Source organism: Lytechinus variegatus, chromosome 12 (genome assembly GCF_018143015.1).
Source record: "Lytechinus variegatus isolate NC3 chromosome 12, Lvar_3.0, whole genome shotgun sequence".
Taxonomy (NCBI): Eukaryota; Metazoa; Echinodermata; class Echinoidea; order Temnopleuroida; family Toxopneustidae; genus Lytechinus; species Lytechinus variegatus.
In genome coordinates, this window is record NC_054751.1 from 14474556 (window position 1) to 14498018 (window position 23463).

General features: G+C 35.4%; 1 protein-coding gene across 2 annotated transcripts in view; it reads right to left on the reverse strand.

Moving 5' to 3' along the window:
* LOC121424693 (disintegrin and metalloproteinase domain-containing protein 12-like) overlaps window positions 1–22116 on the reverse strand; it is a 109450-nt gene extending 87334 nt beyond the window's left edge. The window contains exon 1 of one of the 2 annotated variants that reach the window (XM_041620438.1): window positions 21714–22116. In XM_041620438.1, the coding sequence (XP_041476372.1) occupies window positions 21714–21891 (178 nt within the window). In that variant the 5' untranslated portion in view covers window positions 21892–22116. The remainder of the gene's footprint in view (window positions 1–21713) is intronic. The other variant, XM_041620439.1, reaches the window with a different exon arrangement.
* Window positions 22117–23463: the final 1347 nt, after the last annotated feature.

Consider the following 23463-nt stretch of genomic DNA (forward strand, 5'->3'; position numbering starts at 1 on the left):
GCTAAGGCACATTTGTCTTCATTACCAAGTTTATCCAAGTTGTGCTGCACTAAATGCAGGTGAGGCGAATGGATACCTGGTGAAGTGGGAACTCAAGCTTAATTTAGGGTACTTATAGCTACGCTTTGTTTCTACAGGCAAAAAGCACTTCATAAATCCAGCTTTTTTATCATTACTACACTTCACTCTCTTTTGACCCAAATCTTCTTCTCTTTTGTATCTTAATTTTGTTAACTCTTCTTACCTTTTTGTGTTAGAAAATGTGCACTGTAAGAAATGACACACATTTCTTCTGTACATGGAAAAAAACGATTCAATAAACATGCATTACATGTACAGCTCTGCTTGCAAGAATCTTTAAAGCTCTTTGGCGCTTGTGACTTTACATTTATGTACATTTTATGTCCCTCAAAGCAGACAAGAGTTTACTATCCAAAGTCCGTTTAGATCAAGAATCCATCAAGCCTATCGCCACCATTGCCAAATAATCCATGACTTCTGATTCAGTCCACTTGCTTCCATGACGACAAGAAAGGAGACCAAGATAAGATCGCATCATCATGCATGGCTCCACTGAAGATGCTTAATTCACAAGAGACCCAATGTGAGTTATGTTCACTTGGGAACCTAAACGTTTTACTCTAAATACTCTTATACGAAAAAAATATTGTACCTTCAAACACTTAGACCCTGTTCTTATTACTATCCTAAAACAAAGTTTACTAGAAACTAGATTAGTGGAAACTACGTACAGTGTACATGTAGTTTAACATGTAATGAGAACGGTCGAAGCAATCTACCAAACTGGTTCGGAAAACCACCTCGCAAAGTAGTTTTTAAGATCTCTTTGAACAGATTTTAGCATAAGTGAAGACACAACCCAGCGATCTTCACACATGTTGTGTGTAGAATGCCTACATGTATGCTGCAGTTTTGAATTTCATGCAAAACTGAGACTGTACCAGAACCAGATTTCAGGATTGTAATGAAAACTATGTACTACTATGTATTAGAGTCAAGCATTCAAGTGTGGGGCGGGGCAGTCAAATGTATTACTGTACACACGCATGGCCAAATTACTTCCAAACACCCCCAAAACGAGTTTTTCCGCAGGCTTTATTTACACAATCTGTTGCCAGAATATGACCCCAGGGAAAAAGCTTCGGAAAAAAAATTTCCCTAAACTCATTTAGCTTTTTTTTTAAAAGCCTTGGAAAAAAAAATCCTATGTTTGGCCCTGCGATTTTCAAAACTACATTTACACGTACCCCTTTGCTTTGAAAATCTGTGTTTTTGATACCATTATGTGCACACACAGCCAAAACTGAAAAAACACCCCTTTGAACACATTTTTTTACTCCCCCCCCCGGGCATATGGGATCAAAACATAATTTTTCCATTTTTTTTTAACTACTGTGCAATGTAGCACTACACAGCCAAAAGCTGTCAACTTAAATTTTTGTCAGCTTTAACTTCAACGGTTTTATGTGAACATGATGACAATGTCTTGTAGACTTCCCTTCAACCTTTTGAAATGACCTGATTGGACTAGGGGACTATGATTAAGGGTCGTTTTCTCTATTCAACAACATGCTCAGATTGATCAAGCACTCAGATCTCATCAATGTCAGGAATTCACTTGGAGAAAATTACGAACATGAAGAAATTTCGCATCCAACAGATCACAAAAAACAGGTGGCATTTTGACAGTGCTAAAGAGATGTACTTGAAGTACATCTCAAAATAAAATCCTGTATATTTTTACTCACAGGTACAAGTAGGTTCATTCCAAAAAAATAACAACTGTTAAACAATGATTTATCCAGTATTGCAGGGGTTTTAGCAATGTGAACACAATTTACAAGAACTTTTTAGGTGAGGCAAGATCCTTTGTACAGGAATGAAATGGTTATATTGCTGGCTTATAAAAGTTCATATAACAAGAACTCTGTCTGGTTCAGAAAGGTGTGATAACTTTGAATGTGAAAAAAAATAATAATTTGGGACCTGAACAAGTTTTCACTAATATTATATGATCTAGAAGATGTGAATATGCATGTAGTGTGTACATGTACATATATTCTGAATTACATATGCCTTGAAATAATACACTGAATTTCAATGATGCTCCAATATAGATTATAGCTATTTTAGCTTCTCAAAATATACATTATAATCAATGATATCAAAGGGGGGAAATCAATCATTCAAAATAGCTTTTATTGAAGAACTCTTTGAAATTCACCACCTTTTTATTGACTTCGCCATAAATATGAAGATTTCTTGAGGGAAAACGAGATCCGTTCATAAGGGAAATCATAATTCTTGTTTCAAGTGTCTTCAATTCTTGAGATGAAATGTATTCCCAAGTAATTGTAACCATTTTCTTAGAAATGCCAACCTCCTTTTCATCTTGAAAATTTAATATCTTTGAATTTGCAGTATTGATATCTGAGATCATGAGATGCTCTCTATTTGTGAGCTAAATCGGTTGATCACCAAACCAATGCTCCTTCACAGCACTTGACATTTCCTCCGAGATCCCAGACGTTGCCGCCGAGACCGTTTCAATATTTGATCTGACAAAGCTTGAGTGCTTGCTATCTTGGCAGTGGTACCATGATAATATCTCAAAATGATTACATTTTATAGGCTTCTTTATCAAGGAGCATTATGGAGGGAAAATGCATAGAAGTATCAGTTAATTGAAACTAAAAATAGATAGAAAGAGAAAGTGAGAGGTAGTGACAGGGGGTAAAAATTGATAAATGAAGGGGCAGGGGGGTTCTACTACATGTACATTTTTGTGTATTTTTTCATACGTTATGTAATTCATACAAAACAACCGAATTGAAATGTAGTAAAGTAATAGATTGGTGAGTTTCATAATCAGTTTCACATTTGTTCTACAATTATGATGTCATATGATTTGCATTGGGATACACATGACCAAATGATAACTTCTATTCTTAAAGGTCAAGTCCACCCCAGAAAAATGTTGATTTGAATTAATAGAGAAAATCAAACTAGCAAACGCTGAACATTTCATCAAAATCGGATGCAGAGTAAGAAAGTTATGACATTTTAAAAATTTTGCTTATTTTTCACAAACAGTAATATGCACAATTCAAATTAGACAGTCAATGATGTCCCTCACTCACCATTTCTTTTTTATTGATTGAATTATACAATATTTCATTTTTTCTAGATTTGACAAAAAGGACCAACTTGACTGAATCGTATACAAGTAGTATTAAACAATGCTAAATTCACATGTTCAGGAAGGAATTAATTGTTGTTTCACTTGACAATGAGGAGAAAATAGAATATCCCCTAATTCATATAATGGGTACCGGTAGGAAGTAATTCCTCAAGAAGCTGTATGCGCTGTGAACGCCTAGCTAAGCTGGGTAATATACATGTAGGAGCGCCTTGAGCACCTAACAAGGTGGATATGTGCACAATATAAATATCCTATATTATCATTATTATTATAAATTAAAAAAGAAATAGTGAGTGGATGATGTTAACAGTCTCCTCATTTGCATACCCACCAGAATATGCAGATAACTGGTTTGTGAAATTAAGCAAAACTTTATTAAGTTTCTTATTTTACATCCAATTTTAAAGATATTTTTAGTGTTATGCTTGTTGGATTCTTCTCTTTTTATTAAAATCAACTCTTTGTTGGGGTGGACTTGTCCTTTAATACAGTATGGATGTTATTTTTAAGTTTCATGCTCAATATCACATACGTTTTTTTTTTTTCGAAATTGACTTTTCCATACTTTCAAATGCTATGATGTCTTGGGATGACAAAAGAAAAATCTTTGTCCAATCTTTCCAATGCTATGAAAATGTTACTCAAGGAAAGCAGTGGCTGTATTGGCAAGGAGAACTTCATAGCAAACAATCTCATTGTTCTCTTTTCTCTTGAAGATGCCACTCGCAGATATCCCTTTTTTTCAAGTGACAATGAAGTCAAGGCTTTGTTGGTTTAGACTGCACTAGAAACTGTTGAACTTGGTCTCCAAGCAGATCTCCACCTTTCACATACATGCATGGATCAAGACACCTGCAGCGCAAATGTTTGCAAGGGACACCTGGCGAGGGGCAAAGGGCACTTCTCACCCTAATTTCTACAACGGCCCTTCAGGTTATCCTCTATAATTATGCAATTGTATTAAAAACAAAATGTGTAGCTGTATCTACTTTTAGTGCCTATATAAATGCTATTATCTGGATGGACTTTCTCTTTAACCAAAGAGCAAGAGATAAGTAACATAGCACATTCATGCGTGAGTCATCATTGGCATGACCCGTCATGTAGTTAGCGTTTCGTGTTTGTCATTAGTCACAATGCATGTACATGTAGCTGCATCTACTGCAAGCAAAAGAAAAAAAAATCATCCGTTTTTCACCCCCACATGCTGCTGATTCAACGGATATTACGCAGCACCCTGAGGAAAATATCCAAGAAGAAAACAAACCCTGGCCAGATAAAGGCACCACAACTACTTTGACTTTTTAGCAATTAATCAGAGACTTAATTTTTGATTGCAAATGATAATTTATGCATTGACTGCAGTGAGTGCCATCAATTGCAAAAATCATTCTTACAATCATTTTCTAGGTTTTGTGTAACAGGGACAAAAGATGGAACAAACCCCGGGGTGATTTCACCATCAAACATTGAAAAGGGGGTCCACAAGATGGGAACAAAGTACAAACCACATACATTGTAGATGTACATTGCAGGGTTCCATGAAATTTGCTCCTACATGTGTGACATTTGCTCCAACAAAATATCCACAAATTATTAAGTCAAACAAAAACCCAAACTTCATAACTAATATTAACTTTACTCCTAATCCTCAGAACATTTTGAAACCTTATCACAACCCCAACTTTCACACCATATCTTCAGAGGGAACCAGGAGATCCAAGTTTTGAATCCTGGCCCACTGCAGCACTTCCATCATTTGTCAGGGCATTTATCTACATTTGCCACCCTCCACCCAGGTGTTGTAAACGGATAACCAGTAGGAATAAATTCCTCAAATGCTTGAGCAAATAGGTAGCCAAGCCAATTAGCTGGGATGACATATTATCATGTTAAACAAGGCCAGCTGGGTATACAGTTTTCAAAACTGAAGTAGCTCCCTGGGTAAATATAATTATTATTATAAATGTACCATAGATACATGTAGGTTATAGAAACCTGAAAAATCTTACAGGCTGTTTGGTGTAACGATCAAAGATCTCAAACTCACTTGCTAAAGTTCTACATGTACTTCCGCTCATTTTCTAAATATTGAACATGAAGAGGATGTACATGTAGATCACGTCCTTTTCTTGAAATCAAGCCAGGAAAGAATGAAAATAACCAGAAAAAAAAAGATGTCAAGTTTTATAATGACAAGGACATGACATCATTTTTCACAAACTCCAAATATGGATATAATTATGCTGTACCAGTAGGAGAGGATCCTGGTTAAAGCAGTGTGGTCCCTTTGTATTGTGATGTGAACCTTGAACTTGTGAATCAAGCGCAAAATTATCACTCAGACCGATCGCTAACTGTGACTATTTTTCACCTTCAAATGCTATTCAAGATACATGTAAGAGGTGTCTGATATTCAATAAGTAAGAAATTAAATACCTTATTAAATCATTTGTAAACAAAATATCATTTGTAATACAATTACTTGATTATAAAGCCTTAGAATACACATGTATATCTTATTAAACATTTAGGATTTATATGAAATTTAATTAATTGGTTTTTATATGTATTTCATTATGACCAGGTACCAATTGAATAATTATATATAAATAATAAGAAAATGAAAGGAATGTAAGAATTTGAAAAAAAAAGTAAATTGCATAATTGAGGATATCAACTAAACAAATTTGCTTCATGTACAATAAGTATGACAGTATGTACATGTATCTCCTGAGATTCTTTTATGCAAGACTCGATAAGACTAATCCCCGGGGGGGGCACTCAGTATATAATGCATAGTGGGTATGTGCCGCGGAGGGGACCCCCATTTTCACACTCAAATTTCCGTTCCAAGGCATAGCACTTTTGCCTTGTTGAGAAAAAGAACAAAGAAAGCCGCTCCAAGGCATAGCATTTTCTTCTTATCGAGAAAAAAGAAGAGAGAAATCCGCTCCAAAGCTTCGCATATTTTTCGTTACGCCGCTCCGATCGCATTGAATGAGCCGCAATTTTGGTGAAAAGCGGCCGCAGAGCTCCCCCGGCGGAGGCCGCGCTAGCTGCATCATGCACACATGACCGTTCCATAGGGATGCATACGCACTCACACGCTGGCGATCCGTTCCAAGGACCCCCGTTTTCACAAACATTTGTCGTTCCGAAGCCCGTTCCGAGGACCCTCCTTTTTACAATAAGCCCGCTCCAAGGCCCCCGTTTTTTGTCTCGCCCGCGGCACACCCCCACCACTTTTTTGGTCGAGTGCCCCCCCCGGGGACTAATCAATGCTGCAGCTATTCCAAACAACATAACAAAGAGCATTATTTGTTTCCGTCTCCTGTTACATCAATGAGAAATATTTATTCAATGTAGATGTTTCACCACTTAGAACTAGATCAATTCACAATCCTTGATATTTTCTTCGCTCTCATCCTCTAAAAGATAAGGGGAAATCCCAATTCTTGTCTTGGTTTTGATGATTCCAAATGTTGAAAAAAGAAGGGGAAAAAGCAGCACAGTCGAGTTTCTGCTCAAATTACAAGAGAAGGTGTGGAGATTTCTCCAAGGACTTGGTTATATGAAATATTATCGCCATATTGATTCTAAATACTTTGAAAACTGTAATCAAGCTCCTAATACAATGGAAACTGAAACTTAAAGAGAAATGCCACTAGTTGCAATAAACACTGATTTCATGAGAAAGTCTGTAAAACCAGGTTTAATTGTCAGTATACAGAGCTGCCAAGTTGTATTTTGCATTTTCAGTATTCTTATCCCCCAAAATCAGTATTTTGACCCAAAAATCCGTATTTTTACCATGAGATAAATATGCATGCATAATGGCAAAGTTCGATCACTTCTTACATTATTTTGCGCCCCACACCGTCGCACACGAGACCGAAAGCTTCAGTCTAGATTTTGGTTGTTCCGCTGAACTGCGTTGGCTGATTCACCCATACATAGACTGAAGAATTTGGAGGCCCGTACGTACAGACAACGTATTAGCAGTAACGTTAGATCTAACATTCGACGGAAACCCGTTTTTTTTCGATCGTTTTTTGCACATAAAATCATAAAATATCACATTATGAAAAAGAAATTGCATCCATATTTACGGAAAAATGTATGAAATTCAGAAATATCGTACCGTAGACCGCAGTTACGGCTAATTCGTTTCAAATTATGATCGAAACATCGTCATCTTCGATCCTTCCGTCGGTCAACGTAAGTTGCCATCTTGGATGACGTCATCATCCTTACAGACGTATTCGATACCAGTCGCAAAATATCGCGATTTCAGCCGCTGCTTTGCGCTTGTAAACGTAAACTACATGCGTGCGCTCGGAACTTGTCATCCGCACTGATTCGCGAGGATATCGAAAATTCTAATCGGAAAGCCTTGATGAAAGCATAATTCATTGAACGTAGAGGGCAGCAACACACGGAATACCTTTTCTTCTTTAATTTGTTTTTTCCCGTATTTTATCATGAAAAAGCGTACTGCCGTATTTTAAATTGATTTCCGTATGAAATACGGAAAAAATCGTACTACTTGGCAGCTCTGAGTATATCATCGAGGATCTAGATCTGGTACAGTTACCTAAACTGAACTTTGTGAAATCTTGAAATCTACGCCGAAAAATATTCACACTGAAGATCAACAACACAGATAGGCACACGTGGGACAGTGTATTATTATTGCTGGAATAAAGACCCGACGGAAGTGACCAAATCCGCGCTTATTTTGCTTATTTCTCAGCAATTACACAATTTCTTCCAGAATCCTTTGGCACATATTTTTTATTCATACAAACAGACACTTGGGTGGTCATTATATTAGAAGAACTGTAAAAACTCATTTTGAGATCGTTACCAATACTGGAATTTATCTTTAAATCATCCCCTCTCTTTCTCTGTCTTGGACAAGCATTCAGCTTCTTTCCATTTACATGTAGTTCACTGAAAAGCAAACCATGACGGGATATTATTACATAATTGTGAAATAACAACATTTTCTCAACCTTCCTACATTGTACATCTTTCGTGTTCACAACTGATACATTTTATTCCACTCTGTCTCCCACTCCCAAATCAAATAAACATTGATTGAAAAGGTCACAGAAAAGCTTACCAAAATACATACCTGGTAAAAAAAATGGATTGTTCTATTTTCTCCTCAGATTTTTTTTAAATTCTATTTGTCTCCCACTATACCAAGTCAAAGAAACACTGATTAAAAAAGGTTGCTGAAAAACTTTCCAAATATTGATAAAAATTACATGACAGTGAAAAAAAGAACATTTTCTAAATATTTCCCTCTTTTGCTTTGGTATAAAGGGTCAGTACGGTAATGTGAAATATCTTCGAGTATCATCAAACATTTAATATTTTTACCAATTATAATTTCAATATCACATTTATTCCAGCCATTAGGGTTTCAATTTAAATCTAGCATCGTCTCTCTGTTGATGTTTTTATTCAAAATACTAGCTGTCTGAAAATTTACTTTACATAGATGTATTTAGTAATGGATGTTAGAAAACTACTTACAAAATAATATACATGTATCCTAAAATTTCAGCCTACATGTATAATGCATGAAAATGTGTTTTCTACGAACAAGACAAAAATATTCAGATATTCTATTTTGATTGGGCATCCAATCGAATTAAAATCTGATTTTAACTCAGTAAATTTATCCAATAAAACACAATTTAGTTTTATATCCTTCACACCTGAACTATTTTGGGGCACATGCATTGATAAACAGGTAATAAAAGAGAATAGCGACATTCACTTGGGGGGGGGGGATTCACCAAAACTAAAGATAGGATTTTACAACTTCTCTCCGTTTTAAAGTTTCACTCCAACTCCTAGAAACGCTGATTAAAAGGGTATCTTCGTCACAATTGCCAAGTCCTCTTTATTCCCAGTGACCTTTAGCGCAATCGTGCCTTCCTCCGCCCAAACATCTCAAGTTCCCACTCTAGTTCTGATAGATGTAAACAATGTTCGGGACACAGGGCGCATTGGAAGCGATTAATACTGATCAATACCGGTATCACCTTACTGAAAATCCACTTACACAAGAGGTATTCATCCCTCTTGCATGCAGATCCTCTTTATAGAGTGTTGCCTCTTTGCAAGAAAGATCTAGTCCTAACATAGTTGGTATATCTTCTCGATTTTTAATCAGGCCCGCAGGAAAAAAATTAAAATGTGGTGAAATTATGAAAAGAGCCCTGGAAATTTCCTATACACTGCAAAATTAAAAAGCAGTTAGGACATGTTTGAGCTTTCTACACAGCAAAAACTGTGGTGTTAACCGGTGTACATGTACATGTACATAGAGGACCACACCGGTTAGTTTACACCAGTGTTAAATTGGTGGTGTTTGTTTTACACCTATAGGTGTTATTACAACACATTTGGTTGTTACATTTACACTCTTTGGTGTTATGTTCAATCTCTAGGGTGTGATTTTAACACCTCAGGGTGTGGTCCTCTATTAACACCAATTGGTTTCAGTTTTAACACCACAGTTTTTACAGTGTATTATCCCAAAAACTTGATTATAGATATTGAAAAAATATTTCTTCTGTTACTATTGTGTAGCATTTCCTTTATTCATACAGCATTTAAACTATGAGGAAAAGAAAAGACGATTAAAAAATAATCATTAGAATAAAAATAATATAGGATTTATCATATAGCGCACATATCCACCTCGTTAGGTGCTCAAGGCTCTCCTACATGGATATAACACCGGCTAAGCTAGTCTACCTAGTAGTACCTACCTAAATATGCAAGAAGAGAAGTGTCAGTCTCCTCTCCTTCAAGTCTGCCATTATGTTACATTCATTCATTCATTCATTCATTGCTTTTATGCTTTATCTAAATTGTATTAACTTATAAATGTATCGCCTTTTTAATGCATGTTACTATGGTTTTTACTCTGCATTTAATTGTGCCAACACCAGCTTGTAAACATGGTTTTCAACTCCTGCTGTTTTTTTTTTCATGTTTGATTGTTGACATGTTTGATTATCAATAAAGACCATTTTTAACTGAATTGAATTTAAAATATATGATAAATGATGATACCATGTAATTGGAACCACAGTGTAGCAAAAATTGAGGTACATGTACTGTATGAAATCGTGGGTGTATAGACTATAGTGCATGTGAATATGACAGAGGAATATGTGACTTGCAGAGGGAGAAGTACATTGACAGCAAAAGTTAATCATTTTGCTCTTCATTGACAAGACATTATCAATCATGAGCCAGCTGTATGTTTACCATATGTTCATATACCACACAGTGCCCCACACGTGCACATTAGAGGCAGCATACATACATGTACAGTATGTACCGGTAGTAAAGTGCCTTATCATTAAAAGTTCAATTTAAACCATCAAAGATTTTGTTATTAATTATTCAAGAACCAGAACACAAGGTAAATGTATCAAGTAACCATAGAATGTATCTGAAGATGTGACGTCATTGCATTATTAAACTCATGAAATTGTATAGAAGTGTGAAAAAGGAGAATGATATAATTTGAGGTCAATCATAACTTTTTCTAAATCAGGCAGGTGTGAATGTACACTGTATTGGGTTATTTGGGGTCATTTTCTTGATTAGGTATTAAAGTGTGAATATAATATATCAGAGAACTAGTTTACTGTGATTTCACATAATTATTATTAATGAAGGACACAGAACTCACAGAATTTCATGAAATTTTGTTCAGGCCTAACTATTTCAATCAATCAGTAAAAATCATAGTAATCAGGGCAAAATCCAATAAAACAAACTGCACATTAATTATTAGAGACAAATCTGCCCATCAAACCTATCTGTTTGCCAATCTTTATCTGAATGGAATCTCATGTTTTTCTCAGATAAATCTATAATTTACAATTGGTTTATTGTAAGTTTGTACACTTGTACGTGTCAACGAAGAACACAAAATGTGATGTTCAGAAATTAGAATAGTGAAGAACACTGAATTGGCTTTTTAGAAAAATAAAACAGAAAACAAGGTCTCTACATGTAGCTTATTAGATAGATTATTGGAACTGAGAGCATCCTTATGCTACTGTCATACATGTACTGTACATGTACCAACAAAACCGATCCAAACCATCCCATGGTGCATCATGTATGATAAGAGGTTTATCATACAGTATATCAATGGAAATAACGTATTGAGTTTGGAGTCGATTTTGTTGGTGTGACAGTGATGCTATACAATGATCCCTTGAGTGTAGCCAGACCGGATGTCCAGCATAATAATTGCTACTGTCAAGAGCTCTTTAAAATGCAGCAAAGAAAGCATTGTAAATTGCATGGAGAGGTAAAAAAATACATTCACACCAATATGTTACCATAGCAACTGCATCTGCGAAGACAAAATTGACTAGTAAGATGTGTTAAGAGTAAAATCCTAAGTGCCATTTGTCGTACTTATCAATAATTCAAAATGAGAAGTCTCTTTAGTCTTGGAGTACACGAGGAGTTGACTTTTTTAGTTCAATTTAGGAAACTCTATTTCCGCTGTAAATGTACTTATAATTTGTAGAAATGACAGAAAAAAAGTTTAAAATACTCAAAAGGCATACACATGTACGATGCAAAGAAAAAATGACATGTCCTAGAGGATAAATGACCACAAAAAACTTCATCCAATTATTGCAACTGCCTGCAGAGGTAGGTTGTGACGTTGCTATGGCAACAAATATTGCCTTACGAAATTGCCATGCCGGACAATTAAATCTCCTGCCTAGTAACAAAACAGACTTCTAGCTAGTTTGGTAGCCACATGCTTCTACTGGTAATGGTCATTGTATATCCATGGGATTTTCTGTCCACTGTACTTGTATAATGAATGACTCCTATAGTAACCACATACCTGGGGGGGTATTCTGAAAAGTCTCGTAAGTTTCCACTTAAATATCCTTTTAAGTTACCCATTTAATGGAGCGCTAATGTACCTCCTAATTCGTATTCTGAAAACTCTATTAGCGCTCAATTAAGTCCCTTTAGGCCACTCCCCTACTGAGCCGAATTAGCCAATCAAATGCGCTCTTACAACGTAAATTTTTCTCCTAGCGCGCAGTGTCTCTTCACTTTGCTGCCTTGCAGCGCAGCGCCCGGCTGCTGCAGGTGCACTGCACCACGATCTTGATACAAAGAATTTTTGCTGAAAAATAATGCTTAAGCATATTTGCATCGGAGATTAGAGGTTCGTTATGTTGTTAAAATCAACTGTTGTCTTTTCCCCTTCTCTCTCATTAATTGTATCTTTGTGCTTTTCTCTTTTTTCCAACGCGTTCTGATTTTCACAACCCGCTATCCGTTCTTTTTCTTTTACAATATTTTATTTGCCTCTGTCTCGGGGCCATGATAGGGGGGGGTTCTTCTTTAACTTAATTCCTACTTATTCAAAAAAACTACATACTTTTCATTTGTATGAGAAATCTTCTCCAACAAAATTTGAATAAACATATTTTAAAAATCAAACAAGCATAATTTTAAAAAAGCCGAAATTTTATTGAAATTTGAAGTACAAACGTTATGACACAGGTTTTTATAGGTGGGGTAAACGATGGCATCACTCACTATTTTTTTCTTTTGTATTTTATTCTATATTCGTTTAAATACTAAAGGGGTCTATGCTTACTTTTTTCATTGTCAGAAACAAGGTTTAATTCACCCCTGCACATTGCTGCATCTACCGTGATTTGGCAATTTCATTATTGTAAAAAGTGTGCGAAAACAAAATAGTTTATGATGCTAATAATAAAAGAAAATATAGAAAATAATATTCATGTTTTCCCTATACGTACACAAATATTTCTGTCTCCTTTTCCCCCTTTTCTAATTTATACCAAATATAATCCCTAGGCCATTCCTTATTTTACTTGTTTATACACTGTTAAAAAAAACCTGATTTTACAGAAAAATAAAAGAAGATTTTGCAGAAAGCAATACCAGAATCATTCTTTAAATTCATGAAACAGGAATTTTTCTGCAATTTAACAGAACAGGTCTGTTAGAAAAAGGGGAAAAGAGTGTTTTATTTAAGGAAATTTGTAAGATTACACACACCAAATACCAATTTCCTGTAAGATTACGCAATCTGGTAAGATTACAGGTATTCTCGAGACTCTGCTGCAGGAACTTCTTTTAGTTTAAGGATAAATTTTCTAACAGTGTACACCACCTTTTCTCTCTTTAAGTTCTATTCCCTTTTTAGCTCTCTCTCCTTTATTCTCTTCCTTCCTCCTACTATTAAACCGATTTGATGATATTTATTCGAAATGAAAGCCACATTTAGCAAGATATGATGAGACTTAATGGACCTCTTATCACCATTATCTTTCTCCACTGGAAAGTCCGTTAATTGAGCGCTATGAGACTTTTCAGAATACCAAAAGTCTCGTAACTACTCAATTAAGTCTTCGCGCGGTCATAACGCGTACTATTGCAAGTGCGCGCAACGCAACCCTGCCAAATAAGGAAAGGGGCACTTAAGTGACTTTTCAGAATACCAAAATGCTAATTGAGCGCTAATTGACCGCTAATTGAGCTTTCAGAATACCGCCCCTGTACTACAAGTACTTTTTTTCTTTCATGTAATTTTAGTTTTTATTGAGAGCTTCAAACATATTAACATAGAAAAACATGGTTATATTAATATTTCCAGATAATACATATAACATAAATCAATAAGCTTCCATGTGACAATACAAAATTACAACATTTCAATATCAAGGACTACATGTACAATTATCCTATAATAAATTTTGGTGAAACCTTCGAGTATTATGGTGTAATACTAATAATATAAAGACAAACATCCTTTTCTTTTTTCGAAAGTATTATGGTATTGATGAAACAAACGCTGTTTTGTTTTTTTTTCTTAAGTAGCCTTTGTGCTTCATTTATTTTCTAATTAAAAGCAATAACAACTTTACAGGACATTAAGTAAAAAAAATATAAAATGTCACAGTGGATTTCCTCGCATAAACAGCAAAAACTGTGGTGTTAACCGGTGTACATACATGTAGAGGACCACACCAGTTGTTTTACACCGGTGTTAAATTGGTGGTGTTAGTTTTACACCCATAGTTGTTATTACAACACCTTTGGTTGTTACATTTACACTCTTCGGTGTTATGTTCAATCTCTATGGTGTAATTTTAACACCTCAGGGTGTGGTCCCCTATTAACACCAACTGGTGTCAGTTTTAACACCACAGTTTTTACAGTGTATGAATCATAATGTGCACATCACGTTGCACATTCCTTTAATATATTTCCTCGGCAAAAAGAAGAGGTTGTCCATACAACAGAATTAATATTCTGCCTCTATATTCAATATTTACAAATCTTATAAAAGGGACAATCTGCAGGTGACAATAGCTAACATCTGCCTGTGAATTTTGGCAGGTGTTCAAACAAAAGAATCATATGCTAGCCTCAAAGATGTGATAAAAATCAAAAAGCATTTGAAGAATCAATTGTACAGTAGTACAAATGGGCCCGTGGGCCAGTTGAAATGCATGGAAAGACAAATTAATTTCATTTATTGATTTTTCCTTTTTCAATGTGCACATCATCGTGAGTCAGGAATATTAAATCATTAAATTTACAATTGAGGGATAAAATAGCAAACTATATTATACATTTTTTGTGTATATATTATTTGTTCTTTTAATACATGTGCATTACATGTATGTATTCATGTTGAAATGATTTCATAAAATTTATTGTTTGACATATCCTTTTTCATTTTACTTACCAAATGTATCCTGTCTGCCTGCTCATACAGTATGAGTTTCTCTGCATAGAGTTTTATCTACATGTATACATCACTAGCGTACCTATGGGGGGGTGGGCAGAGGGGGCAGTCTGCCCCCCCCCCCCGACGAGTCACAACCCATGCAAAAGACATATCCCTGCCCCCCCTGACAAGCTTGAAGACCTTTTGGGGGGGGGGATTGTCAAAATTTTTTCTGGTACGATTGAAGACCTTTTTGATTGAAAACTTTTTTTTTGCGAGTCAAATTTTTGGACCGGTTTTGCCCCAACTGTGGAAAATCATAGGTACGCCACTGGTGTGCATGCAGTCACTGCTACTGGTATTAAGAGTGTGAGACTAGTTTTGAATAATTAAAAACCAACAAGGTCAACTCATACCAGAGTAACAGTCAATTAGCTTTGTCAATGAACAGACATGGGTTACACCGAACTTCATAATTGTCCATGTCAATACAGGTCTGTTTTTAAAGGAAAGGCAGTCATACATGTACATGTTCTATGAAACAACCTGTGCCGGCCGCAAAGATATGTTAGTGGCCTGAAGAAGCCCTAATGGTACATGTAAGCTCAGTTACATCTTTTGGATTGGGAAGCCAAACATTTATTTCAATGTGTACGTACGTATGAATGCATTGTTGCAACATTAGGCATCGCTGCGACATACTGGTTGTAACAGGGCCTCTGTTAGCGTGTTGTTAGCACTAACATTTCTGTGCGGTCAGTACTGGTGAAAATCTGAACACAGTGCTAATTGAAACCATTGAAAATTAAGCATTTTGGGTATACAGACTGAGGGTCTGAGATGGTACAGGAATTCCATTTATAAAAAAAAGTGTACCAAGTGCCAATGCCAAGTTGTGATATTTTTAGTGTCCAATTGTAATCTAGCCTATGGTATACCGGTACATACTGTAAGCTTTAAACCATGGAGCTATTAATAGCTCTATGTTTAAACTATCAATACCATCATCATAAGTGTCATATCAGCATCCATGTATGCACAAGAAGGATGGTCGAGTATGTACATGTAAATATTAGAAAGCCAAATGAAACCTAAATTCTAAATAGTTTCTCAAAAATGTTAATGGCCTCATTACCCACTAAACTCAAATACACTGTAGTATGTAAATGGGAGTGGTGGATCCAGCCCATGACCCCCCCCCTTGAGAGCCATAACAAATATTTGTCTGGGGAATGTCATGCATATTATGGAAGTGAAAATGGGCCTTATCATCCAAGCAGAAATGTGATGTAAGTTAATTCTGGATCAAAGAATATTCATTTTTTGAATTGTAAACTATGATCTGTTCATTTATTAATCATGCAATTTCCATTCCACCTGCTCTTGACTGGAAATACATGTGCATATGTAGGCCTACATGCAATTTTCTACAAAGTCTACTGTTGGGCCCACAAATTGGCTGCATGACCTGGCAGTGCACCAATTTCAAAATAACGCTACTGTACAGTGTACAATGTACACTGTAAATCTGTAATGTAGGCCTATTAAAAATAATACTTTAACGGTTTAACCCACAACCCCATTCAGGAGCTTTTGTACACAGTAAAAAAATACACATGGTTTAAGCCTTCACTCTAATAAGTTGTTTAAACCTTTTTGTAATTGTTAAAACTTTTTAAACAACTTGTTTAAAAATTTAAACAGTTTTTTAAAAGTTTTAACAGTTGTTTAATAATTTAAACAGTTGTTTAAAAGTTGAAAAGTTGAAAAGTTTGGTTGTTAGAGTGATGGGCTTCAACAACATGCTTAAAATTTTTAATAACATTTTTTTTTGCTTGTCACTCAAAAGGACAAGAGACTGGACAAGAGCAGCATCCCCCTCCCCATACATGCCATCATAGAGTATTAAACATAATCCTAAATTACTGCACCCTATGTTTGAGTTCCAAAGCTGGTTTTATGTACAATGGTGCCAGTCAGTCTTAAATTCTGAGTTTATTTTAAAGTAATGTGTTAAAAGCCACAAGCAAATATTGAAGGATTATCAACAGAGTTGAGAATGTTACTTTCTTCCACTCAATAATATTGACACATCCAAGAGTGTACACCAATATTGGTGGTGTCTTATAAAGCTGCTCAAAAATTCCTCAAAATAACTTTCAGCATGGCTTCAGCCTTCATGCACAACCCTAGTTCTATTTTCCTGTACCAATCATTTGAAACATTCTCTCTCATTTTTTTCTCAATTAGCCAAAATTTAAGGCGACTTTGGTACAATTAATTCTCATGCTTGTTATTGTTTTCCATCTGTTCAACTTTAAGATAGTTCTGTTGATATGGACTTGGTTTTTAATTTCTTACAATATTTAAAAATAACAGCACCCCCCCCCCCTCTCTCTCTGTTCTTCTTGCTCTCGCCCTGTCTCTGTCTGTCTCTCTTGCACTCATACATGTATGGTCCCCAACTGTCCCAAACATGTTTACTCCAAAAACTGGCAGCCCTAAAATTTGTTGACTTCCTAAAGGGCAGACGTAGAATCAATATTGAGCTAGGCATGAAATACAAGTGCTCTGATGACGTACTTAACATTGTATAATCTATCGTAACATACTGTACAAGTTCTTGTATAAAACACAGCACATTGGGGGGGGGACTAGTCACTCACCACATCAATACAAACATTTTACATCAACTTTCTACTTGAATTATGGTTAAGCAGCAAACAGAAGACAGAAAGTTATTACCCAAAATATTACCGGGGAGCTACTACATGTATGGCGTTATTCAATTCAGTTCTGTTTCAAAACTTCATTCAGTTTAACATTATTTCAATAACTTTCAAACTTTTGGTACATTGGACAGAAGCTGCTCTTTCATTGTCATGCTGCTTTGTTTTCTCATATATACAAACCAATATCCTTGAAGGGTTTGACTGATTTTGAAGTAATTTACTTCATCAAAATCCTCAAACGGAAAAGATTTATAATCTACTTTTCAAAACTTACCAAATACCAGATAGGTAGCCTACATACTGTATTGTCCATTTTTCTTTCAAAGTAAACACACACATGAATGCAAATTCTCCTTTCATTGTATCTGCCAGCTGAAGCAATATAATGTATTGTTGAAAATTATGCGTAAGCCATTGCATTGGGAGTTTCTCACAATGACGTCAGGGTAAACATTAGGTAAGGACAGAGAATCGCATATTCTTTTATCCCAAGAGGTCACAGATAATAGTGTCTTTTGCACTATATTTCATTGGTCTCCCAGAGTTTGAAAAAATGGTTTCTTTTCAACTTTGTAACAATTGGGTTTAGGCACAAACCAAGTATATGTGAAGAAATTCACTTTTAAAAGGGTCAGGTAACATAAATACATAATTGATTTTTGTGTTATGGAAGGCCAATTTGACACACAAGTACTAATGCAGTACAAGTACATGTACTGTATGTATGTGATTATTTCAATTACAATATCACTTCAATTCTATATGACTTTATAAGCCATAAATGATACAGTGTAAGGAATTAATTATCCATTAAATTCCATGGAGGGAAGGTGTGGTCCATTTCAAACCACAAGTTCACTGGTAATGTATTGATTTTAATGAAACACAAATGTTGGAAATGTCATTTTCTTCAGGAGTTTGATGCAACCAACCAATCACTGTTCCATAACAAATTGTAAGCCTATGTAGTTTTTAAAAATTCTCCTGGTTCAACATGTTTGACTACACAATAGAAAAGAGTCAAGACATAAGAGTGATTAATGGTTTACGACTACAAGTAGTGGTATTGAGTACTATTAAGCAATACATGAATACATGCACATGTATCAATTGGCAAATATAGTATCATGTCATGCACACGCTTGGCAGAAAGACAAGAATGTTGAGACATACAGTGTACTTCAACAAATTGAAAAGGGTACTCGTATATGACTAAGCTGTCAATATTTTTTATACTGTTTATTAAAAGTAATGAATACAGGTACAATCCATCTCATCTAATTTTTAATGCTCTAAATTTATTACAAGTTTAGTTGAGACATACTACATTGGGTGGATGACTTTCAAAGTATTTACAGACAAGATACTGTAGAATATTCAGATAGACCACTATTCACAAAATTACTTTATATAACTCACACATCTATTTGTCTTTTTATCACCATTGTCTTTTTAACATCCATTCTTCATTCAGTTTATTCACTATTTTTCTACTAAAAAATAGTCACTTTAAATCATGAGGCCTACATTTGGTCAAACTGTTCAAAAAATTAATAAATGTACGAACTGAGAGCTAAATATACAGACAAATCCTTGAATAAAGAAAAACTTTGAGTAGAGCAAAGTTAACATAAATAACAACATTTCTGCTGGTACAGTACATGTAGGTCCTTATCGACTCATTACCATTACTATTAAAGCTTGCAAGACATGCTCAGTTGAACATGAGATATGCCATTCTATTATAACAGATGGTTTACAATGACAAGTCTAAAGAATTTTGTTAAAACTCAATTATATGAATTCTATGTATTTTTTAAAAAGTTGACACATTGATTTGCTGATACTACATGTAGTTGAAACAAATTATCTTTGTAAATCCATATTCATGATTTGGGTCAGCTTTGGTTGCCATGGTCTAGTGGTTCTGACTATTGTCTTTCAATCACAGGGGCACAGGTTTGAATCCTAGCTAGGGTGTGTTTTCCTTAAGCAAGAAATTGTACCCACATTGTGCTGCACTCAGTCCACGTAAGGTGAATGGGTACAAGGCAGAATTAAATTACATGTTCAAAACCAAAATTAACTATTGTTTATATGGTCTACTAAACCAATCCCTTGGCTATTTGATTGTATGTCCATGTAACATCTGCAGATCATCACCATCACACTAAACAAAAAATAAGCAAATTAATATTTATACATTGGGTGATTTCAAGTTCAGTGTTGACCTTTTGGTGTTGGTGTTGGGTCAATTTTTACATGATTATATCACCAAACATAAAATCAGGATGGTCCCCAAAAGTCACTCACTAGTTGTTGAGATGTCAATAATGTGATCTGGATCAGTTTTACAAGCTCTGAATAAGTTTTGGAGCTAGGGGAAGCAACCGAAATTTCAACACTAACACCAACACCGAACTTGAAATCACCCATTGCATTACACTGTAAAGTATGTATGTACATGTACACAGTACATGTCGGTCTCTGTAAAATGTGAATATAGACCAGCATGAATATCATGACGTTGACTAATTGCAAGACATTCTCTGAAAGATAACTTGTTGGTGGACTTCAAACTTTCAATGAGTCATAAAACCACAGCATCCATAACTCTTATTGCTATTAACTGCAAAGTTTGTGGTTTTTAAACAATGAAGTTAACTTTTCACAGTTATCCTCAATTAGACACACTACCTACAAAGCTTTCAGTGGTTAGATTTCCACGTGAGTGCACACATAAAGGGGTTTTAGTTTCCTCTGAAGTACAAACAATGAAGGGTGATATAATCATGGACCAGGTCCATGATATAATGATCCAGACTGAGATCAAATTGTTCCATTGTACTAGACACACAAGGCATTAAGAATTTTGGATAACAGGATAAGAATACTGTCAATGGATGAAGGTTCATCTCCTTTGAAATTCTGGGGTTTGAACCACATGACCCGTGACCAAAAAAGTGCCAGAAAAGGCCATCCTGTTTCTAACTGACCTATCGAAGTATCCATCTTGTGTTTGTCCAGCTCAGAAATGATTTAATCAATGAATGATCCTATTCTTCATTACTTCCAAGAAGTTGATGCAACTACAGTTGAGTCCAGTCTGACACAATCATCTACAATCTGCACTGCCTTAATATTTTGAGGCATAACTTTTCTTCAGTGAGATTTTTTTTCTTCATAATATCAAACAGGCCTGATATCAAAGCTTGTTTTTCCTGGATTGTCAGTTGTCATACATGTAAGATGTCAAGACAATACATGTATATGTAAGTGTGCAACATTTGCCAATAAGAAAAACATTACCAGTCAGTGTACATGTACTACATGTACATGTATGTAGCCTAGGCTCTTTTCCCTGACTTACATTTTAGTCCATTTTTTTCATCTAACAAGCACCATCTTATTCACAAATGCACACTTCTACAGAATCTGCATGTAGGGCTTGCAACCTACTTATTTCATAAAACTATTACAACTGTAATTTTAATATTAGGCCTATACTAAAAAAATAAGAGTAACTTTAAATATGTATAAAAATGATATTAGGATTAAATTTACGAATAAAAAAAATCAAGAAACATAAATTGTAATTTGAAAACGAAATTAACAACAGATTAAGCTTGCAAATACAAAATAGAACTTTTCTCAAACTTTCTATAACACGATGTTATCCACAATTCAACACTCCTGAAGCTGTCTGAGAAGTTTTAACGTGGCAACGAGTAAATTATCAACTTTCCAGCGATACAACCAATAGACCACCCACTCCACCACTGCACTGGTCGACCATGGGTCGACGATCGCCCAGTCCAGCGGTTTCCCGTAATTTGCGTAAGGCTTTACCCCTTCCGTCTTCGGCACGCGAAAGCAGGGAACTCGCTTCCGACGTTCTTGAACTCACATTCACAACAAAATCATTCATTTCAAAGGCACTGGTAACATGACAATGTTTGCGACTTACCTGAGCAATTATCTGCATTCAATAGTATTCCAACCAGCAAATAAATCACAACTTGATATCCTTTAAATGGTGGTTTCATTCCATCCATTTTCAGGCCCGAGTAACCTGTCGCTGTGTGAGAACTATGGCAGTGCACAGGGAAAGAATGTAAGAAAACTCGCATGTGCTGTGTACACATCGAATGACGAATCTGTGAATCACGATCGCCACGCTCTCTGGCTCATGCTCTCAGCAGCAGCTCAATGGACAGCTAGCACACACGATCGAAATGTAAACAGAAATCAGCTGATCCTCCGTTTATTTCTTTGAAAGTACGCCACCTTTCGTCAAAAACAACACAGTATTTCTTCGAAGACAAAACTCGGAATGAAAACTTTTATGAGTCTGGTCAGGAGAGAATTAAACAATTAGAATGATTTCAAATTGTCTCCGCGAAACGATTTTATCACCTCTTTACAGAAAAACAATTATTTCCTTTCTTTGACCATTAAAAGATAGGTACCAGGACGAAAGGAAGTGAGTCATAGAGGTGACATCGTTTTATTGCCGGCGTTTCCTTGATATCAATGTGATCCAAGTCTTACGCGTTCGGAGGGCGTTCGGTCTCAAGAACAGGTGTTACAATACATGAACCTAGGTCCATGATAGAACTGAGCCGACAAAATCCAAACATTTTGATATTTTGTACAAAATCATTAATTTTCCTTCAACAAAATATTCCAATGCCCACGTATATACAACACTTTGTCAAAAATTAAAATTGGCCCGCCCACGTTATGCCATACTAGTGCCAAAATATTGTTATAATTAAATAAGCTAGTGGAGAAAATAATATTTGTTAGAGGACTATGTTTGCTCTTTCAAGTTGGCGTAAACAATCCTTGAAATCTGATAAATCAATTACTACCTTACATAATACAACAAAATCTGACCTATATTTCATGGTTGATTGTTTAGGCACTTCAACTTGAATATACGCCTACTCTGACGTGATATAAATCAAAATGGAGAATATTATTTTCGTTAACTACCTATTTTTAGGCCTTTTGTCACCCCCCCCAAAAAAAAAAGAGGGGGGGTATACAAACAAAACATATGCCACACAAGCATGCGAACAATACTTACAAAAACTGAAATATATGTATAATAAATTAACAAAATAATCCTACTCATGCATGTTATCATACATCCAACGGCTGTATATCATTAAAAGTATGGGCGGACTATGAAAATAATGTCTAAACATGGACAATCAAAAGAAAAATGTGTGTAATTTACGCCTAATGAATTGACACGATTCAAAGACAGCATTCCATAGAGTTGTAGGACCTGCATTTTGAGATATTATGAGGATCAATTGGAAGTTTTCGGCCAACAAAATTGAATCTCTTGCAAGTACAAAGCATGCATGCTGCAAGACAAGTGAAATGTAATTTTTAAAGAGAAAAGGCTTGACATCCATAGTATTGTTTTTCGTTTGACATGCTAATGTAACTTTTAGAAATGCGTATAGTTCATAATAAAATAACCATTAATGAGAGAAATATATGACAATCTTCGTTTTTTTATGTAAAAAAGAGTGAAGAGTCAATTTCATAAATCACTTTTGTGATTTGTTGAAATCTACGCTCTTAAAAAGAATTGATAAAATCAACCAATCTGCTTGTCAAAACGTATCCGACCCCCCCTGAAAAAAATTACCAAATCATTATTTTGTGAGAATATAGCAACATCTTGGTAGAGTTTATTC